The sequence below is a fragment of the Parasteatoda tepidariorum genome, chromosome 6, assembly GCF_043381705.1.
Source record: "Parasteatoda tepidariorum isolate YZ-2023 chromosome 6, CAS_Ptep_4.0, whole genome shotgun sequence".
NCBI lineage: Eukaryota > Metazoa > Arthropoda > Arachnida > Araneae > Theridiidae > Parasteatoda > Parasteatoda tepidariorum.
The window spans coordinates 79292608-79299761 of record NC_092209.1 but is presented as its reverse complement, the minus strand read 5'-3'; the positions used below and the strand labels follow the sequence as shown (position 1 = coordinate 79299761).

The 7154-nt window shown below is 32.3% G+C and overlaps 1 protein-coding gene across 1 annotated transcript in view; it reads right to left on the bottom strand.

Annotated features, from left to right (window-relative positions):
• Positions 1-6278: 6278 nt before the first annotated feature.
• Positions 6279-7154, bottom strand: part of LOC107456849 (protein Skeletor knk) — a 40010-nt gene continuing 39134 nt past the window's right edge. The window contains exon 16 of the mRNA XM_043044260.2: positions 6279-6482. Within this exon, the coding sequence (XP_042900194.1) occupies positions 6333-6482 (150 nt within the window). The 3' untranslated portion in view covers positions 6279-6332. The remainder of the gene's footprint in view (positions 6483-7154) is intronic.

Sequence of the window (7154 nt, the reverse complement as noted above, 5' to 3'; positions counted from 1 at the left end):
GATTTAATAATAAATGATAAATAAAATAATAAATAAATAAATATAATAAATAAAGATAATATAATAAAATAAATAAATATGATTTTAATTACAAAATAATCAATAAATTTAATGAATGAAAACTATTTTTTTTTGGGGGGGGGGAGTCTGCAGAGATATTTCTTCGCATTTCACTTTCAATAATAGCAACTTAGTTAAAATTTTCGTCATAATAGTAAAAAAACAAAAAGATGAAAAATTATACTTTCTTTTTCACTAAAAAAAAGCTTAAGTCATGAAAAAATATAAATAAAACCTGAGAAGTACCTGCTTTTAATTAGAAGCAGAAGACGGTGAACTAGGCAAACGTTTTGGACTCTAAAATTTAAGGCACATGAGAGTCAGTTCAGAGCATGACTACATTCTAGTCAGTTAAATTTTAAAATTGTAATAATTTGTGACATTTTATTTCAGCTATTGTCGTAATTTTATAATTTAACTATTTTCGTAATAATGTTATTCAATATTATCTTTAGAATGTAATAATTTACTTTTGCAATTTTAATTCGTTATCTTTCAAAATTTCAGCGTCATACAGANGAAGACAAGCGAGTTAAGAACTGACAAGAACATATCCTGCCGTAGAATTCCGGTTTCCGAACGATAAGGCACCGGAAAAGCCCGTCGTGACGTCACATTAAAAGAAACTACTGAATGACAGGTCTGAAAAGAACATACCTGTGGTATACAATATTCTATAATGATAACATTAAGTGGACACAATTATCTCGCCAAATAAAAGAGCGACGGGGCTTTCCTCAATCGCCAGCAAGAACTGGTGACGAAATTTCAAGGTCTGGTGGTTCATCAACCGTTTAGCATTCGATTTTTTTCTCGTGTTTTTCGGAGTTCTGAAAATGACAGCTCGTGTCATGTAGCCTTCGATTTAGATTCGATTAAGCCCACTGCTCTGATTTACAAATCATCTTGGGAATCCGGATGCACTTTTTTTATTGTTATTATAGTTGATGGTAATACCAAGATTTTGCCTTTGGCGAAGAATCTGGAATCACAATTCAGTCGCTTCACGTCTAAAAGACCTTGACAGCTTTTGATCTTCCCATTTTTACTATGGCAACTAATGGTTTAAATTTTTCACTGCTTGACAGTATTATTTCGAAACGCTGGAAAATAATAGGAAAAATTAAGTTCGATGAATTGCATTTCTCAAAAAGATATATTTCTGCAAATCAATGACTCAGTGTGAAACTGTGACAAACCGCAGGAAAAAATAGAAACTAGTTTAAAATTTAAAAAAAAAAAATTTAAACCCGGAGAATATACCACGCATTGAGTGGTTGGAAAAACTCTCGAAACCTTTTTTGTTTCAATGAAAATAAATATTTCAAATTAGACAGGCTGTTCCATAATCTCCATCATTAAGGTATATTTCTAAAATCCTTATCAAAAATAAATTTTGAAAAGTTTGAGGGGGTCACAAATTATTTAAACAAAAAAAAAAATTTAAAAATCCATCAAATCAATTAGGAGGAAGGCAGCTAGCGAACATCAAACAGTATAAAATAGAAATAAAAAAAAATGATTATCAATCAAGCCACCAAACAGGCTCTGATGTTTTACATCCTGCTTTCCTCCTTAGTGGTCTGTTAGACTTCCTATTAAAGTATTGTTTTACTGGTATTTGTTTACTAGTAAAATAATTTTTATTCCTAATTAAAAAGTATTCGAATTTAATATTTATTTTAATTTTTTTAAGTTCGTTACTATTATTGCATTTTTGATCATTATTCTAAACTAAAGGAAAAAGTGCGGTTTCTTTATTATAAAATCTGTACATATATTTATCTTATGTGGTACCATAAACCTAGGTATTTCTCCATCTATTCACAATACTATTTTTCCTTTTATTAGATTGCCTTAAGTCAAAATTTAAGTAGTATTAAAAAATTATTTGCATGTTAAACATTTATTTAGAATAATTTTGTGCTTCTATAGAAATAAAAATTTATTTGCCGAGTAATTATTTAGAGTTTATTTTGATCCTTTCTAAAACAGCTGTAAAAATTGTATACATGAAATTAAAATAGCTGTCTCACCAATTATTGCTATACTTCAGTTATAGCTGGAGGGGTGCGTGAGGAAGTAGTGCAGCAAAAACTGGACCATTGGGATGAGGTTTACACGACAGAAAGAGGGATGGAAATAATTTAAATATTTCCCCTCATACTTACAGAGATTTATATGATTTAATGGCTGCCGGACACATTTCAAATTATTGCTAAAAATCAATACATAAAGAACTTAGACAATACCAAGGATATCACTTAAAAATAGTGAAAATAGAAATCAAAATATTTCCGTGCGGACAACAGCTAGAGACGGGGAAAAACATTTGTTAAATATATTGTATAAACAATTTTAGGTGTTAGAATTGGAGGAGAGGGTAAAGATTTAAAATACAGGGTGTTCCAAAATTATCTTTACAACAATTCATAAACTTTTTACAAAAATTCATAACTTCGAACATAAACAAGATATTTATATTCTGTCTTTTGCATGTATTACTGCAACTAATAAAGTTTTTTTTTTTCAATAGGCTGAAAAGTTTTAAGTGAGGATGTGGACACCACAACAGAAAGCTCAATGCGTCTCATGGCCGTATTCGCTCCACATTTTCTGGACTTGTGCTGGGTCGTCCGGCTCCACTTTTATGCAATACTGATCCGGTGCTCATGAAGCTTGTGTGCCATGCACGGATGGAGGGTCTGGATGGTGGGCCTCTTTGGAAATTTGTCCTGAAGTTCCGTTGAACCTTTGTATCTGATTTCGTCTCTATGAACCATGAGACGCATTGAGCTTTCTGTTGTGGTGTCCACATCCTCACTTATAACTTTTCAGCCTATTGAAAAAAAAAAATTATTAGTTGCAGTAATACATACAAATGACAGAATATAAATATATTGTTTATGTTCGAAGTTATGAATTTTTGAAGTTGTAAAGATAATTTTGGAACACCCTGTATTTGAATACAATTGCATACCCTCCAACTGCTATGTAATTTCCGTAGTTTCAAAATTCTTCTTTTCAGACGGTAGTAAAATTAATGTCTTAATATTTAAAAAAAATTAATTTTAGCGTAACTTGTCCACTATTACTTATAAAAGTGCAGGCCACATGGCTAGATTCTTAAGTTCTGATAAAAGTTTTATGAGAGATCCATTTGCTTTAAAAATTTCTACTTTGGTTCGCTACCACTAGAAAGAATTATTTTCAAAATCCTCATAAGTTGGAGGGTATGCAATTGTGCTGTGTAATCGGTTTGGTTACCATTAAAGAGATGCCAACTGCTCCGGACACGCCAAAATAACTAAAAAAAAACGGTAAATAGTTATTAAGTAAATTTTGCAAATATGTGACTATTTTTGCTTGATTTTTAAGAGATATGGCATGACATAAGTCTACGAAAGTGGTGAATTATATACGCGTACGAATTATTTAGAAATAGTGGTGGATAAAAATCTACTAAATTGAATTTATTAAACCAAGAATCACAATTGATAAACTACCACTTTAAAATGTATATTTGCTGTCCGGAGCAAGTTGGCATCTCTGCCATTAACGTTTATATGTTGTACAAAATAATTTTTAAGGAAGACCAAGAAGATCGCCGAAGGCGGCTAGTACCATGGATACTACGCAGCATTTATGATTTAAATCGGTATCTAATTTTATTAAAAGGTGTACAATATGAAAACAGTGAATAAGTCACATTTAATTTCATTTTGCGCTTTGTATAAAACGTTATTCAGTATATCAATTAAAATCAATGAAAATCAATTGAAGTCATGAAAAAAATTTAGAACATTAGGAATTAACTTTCCGCACTATTACTGTAAAATATCTTGGATGTGGCCAGGATAGCCTTGTTGGTAGGGCATTGATCCCACGTCCAAAAGGTTATGAGTTCAATCCCCACCGGCCGAGGAAACCAAGTGTAGTCAATAGTAACTGGTGCACGTTAAATCGGTCGGGTCACAAAGTTCTCTATGTTTCCATAACAAATCATACCTCTGGGGGTATTAAATTGGTGATTGATCGTTCTTGTCAAAATTAATATCTGTGGAAGAATGAATGGGTTCACCCTATAAACGGGCTGTGACGTGTGCGTGGCTGAAGTCGTCTTGTTGGCCATAGATGAAGCCACTAAAAAACAAGAAACACACCCTCTGCCTTAAATTGGCTAGGTTTCACTAAGCAAGCTTGCCAATATTGGCACTTGGCATTGGAAGCAACAAATCTTAGATGCAAAAAACTTCCGAGTTTTTAAATATGAATTCAAAAAACAAAATTGTGCATGAAATTTTGATAATAAACGAGTAAATTTGTTATAACAAAGCATTTATTTTAGATGATGTAGAGGAGAGTCGGGTAGCCCCACCCACTTAAGGAGTATTGCTTATATTTCTGTATAGCCGGCCAGGTGGCCGAGCGGTTGCGTGCCTGACTGCGAAGCCATAGGCTGCGAGTTCGAATCCCGCTCTGGGCAGGGATGTTTCTCTTTCTTGTGTTGTCCTCTGTTGTGTGTGATAAATGAATGTGGTCCACCCTATGGACGGGTTTGTGGCAGTGTGGCGTGGGCAATGTTGCTCACCTCCGTGACTTTGGTTCACAGGTGTCCACTGGGTAACACGAAATGAGTAACATCTCTGGCATCTTCTAAGGCGAAAAGAATAAGGAAGTTCAGTGCCTGCCATTCGGAAAAAAATTTTAATGATAGTTTAATAGAGACTGAGAAAATCCTTTTTTTTAAAAAAAAAATAGATCTTAACGAAATCATAAGTGAAATGTTTGGATGTGTGTAGTAGGGAGCTTAAACGTAAGCAAACAAAATTCTTTTTAGTACATACATTTGAAGTGAATAGTTTCATCTTTTGATGAAAAAAAATTGTCCAAAGAAACAAAACTAATTACGAAGAAATCATGTAAGTTAGTGAGAGACCGCGAACAGGAGACTTTGACCCCTTGTACCAAAAACGAAATCATTTTTTTTTTTTTTTTAAGTCTAATTCATATGAAGATGCTGTGACAGGCAATGGAAAATTTAAACAGAAGATTTGCCGAGTGCGGGCGTTAGATCGGAGAGCGTCTAAAAAGAGTTATGTCTAGAAAACAGATTTTTTTTTTTTTTTTAGTTTTTTCTGTTAGAATGACACTGAATGATTTTATGTTCATCGTCTTTTCTTGTGTGTTTAAAAGTAATTGAAGCTAATATTTAACTTCTGATGATACTTTTAAATTAACCCGTTTTGCTACCGCACCTCATATTTAAGCAGGGAAAAACAAAATCATCGAAATCTAACGAATCACTATCGAGAAATGTACTGAAAACCAATTTGATTGCTTGATGAAATTCGGAAGCTTATCTTGCGACAGTCTTTCAACCCTTTTCTATTTCTTTAGCCAATGAAGCAGGTTTTGATATTTTTAGTCCAGTCTTCCTCAGATTTTGATAGACTTTTTGTTTCCTGCTTTTCTTTTGTTGACCCTTAATAGCTGCCCACTGTTTAAGATGACCTAAGTATAAAAGGCTTAAAATTTTGCTCCCTAGATATGTATATTGTCTTACTGCATTTTCGACAAGGATTCAAAAATATAAGATAAGAGTGGTCCATACAAAACACCCTTCATATTTCTGTATGTGCCTGTATAATAACGAAACGAAACTCGCGATATTAATAGATTTATTAATTGGAAACTTATATTTTGAATCCCTGTAGCTATCTTTTTTTTTAACTTTAATTCCTTCCCAATTTTTGTCTTACTCTGTATTTTAAAGGAACTAAAATTTAAATTCAATGGGGGAGGAGTGTTCTATTGAAATTTTTTCTTAGTGAGAAAAAGACTTATAAAATGGTAATTTTTTTTATTATTGAATATTCAGTGTTTTCTCCCTTTTTCAAAACACTTTTTGAAGGAAAATCACATAGATAAATTAAAAGTTAAAGGATAATCTATTTTTCGTTCTTTGGTTCTTAATGCAAATATGGGATTCCGCGGTACGCTGCTGTTCTTTGTTTTTCTTGTTTCATTTGTGGTCTATTTTCCTCCAACATAAATAAAGCATCTTCAGTGCTCATGTGCCAGTATCAGTGAAATGCGTTCTATTAGCGTTTAAAAAGTAATACAAGCAGTTAAGAACAGCATACGTTTTCTGACTTCTTTTATGGATGTAAAATGCAGCGTAAGAAACAAAAGTAATGAAAGAATGTGCTCGAGACTAAAAGTAAAAAACAATTTTTAATAAATATTAATCTCTAAAATTTCTAAAAATGTTAAAATATCCTATTTAGATGTGTACATAAACACACAATGAAAGCACATAAAATGGAAGTTGTTAGACTAAAAGGAAAGGTCGCTGTAGCAGCATTGATAATCTCATCCACGATAAATATCTTCCAGCCCATGTCACTTTGGCTGTAGCTCTGGAAAAAGGAAAAAGCTTTAAATAAACAAAGCACTGCAAAAAATAAAAATATTATTCATTGCCATCTTATAACACCTTAAAACTAATTAGCTTCTTTTCTCTACAATGATTAAAGATTTTTTTTTTATAAAAATTAAGTGAAAATAACGTGTATTGAAAATTACAATAAAAAAAAAAATTGTGATCTCTTTATTACGATCACTGATTATCCATTGGTCAAATGCTTTTTTTTTCTGGTTTGACTCCGATAAACGACACAACATTTCAAATCATGAGTTGCAAAAACTGTCTCAACTGATGTTTGATTGGTTTTCAAATCCTGGCTATATACGCGTTTCAGGACGTCACAAAATACTTTTCCTTCCTCAGTATTTATATTAAAATCACCGTCAAGACAGTAATTATAAGTTAATAATGAAAAGAATATTAAAATACTTTAAAATATTATTATGTAAATACATCAAGAATGACTGCTGGGGGAAATAAAAAGAAAAAAAAAGAATTCTAAAAAAATTATCAAACAGTAGCTATCGCCATAGCAACGCGTGCAATGACGACGCATGCGCACTGTTTACTATTACTCTTGAACACAGTTGAAAAGTGTGATGACGACCAAATAAAGTGAGCACGCCATTAAACCCAAAATAAGATTCATTTTGCAAATCGGTAA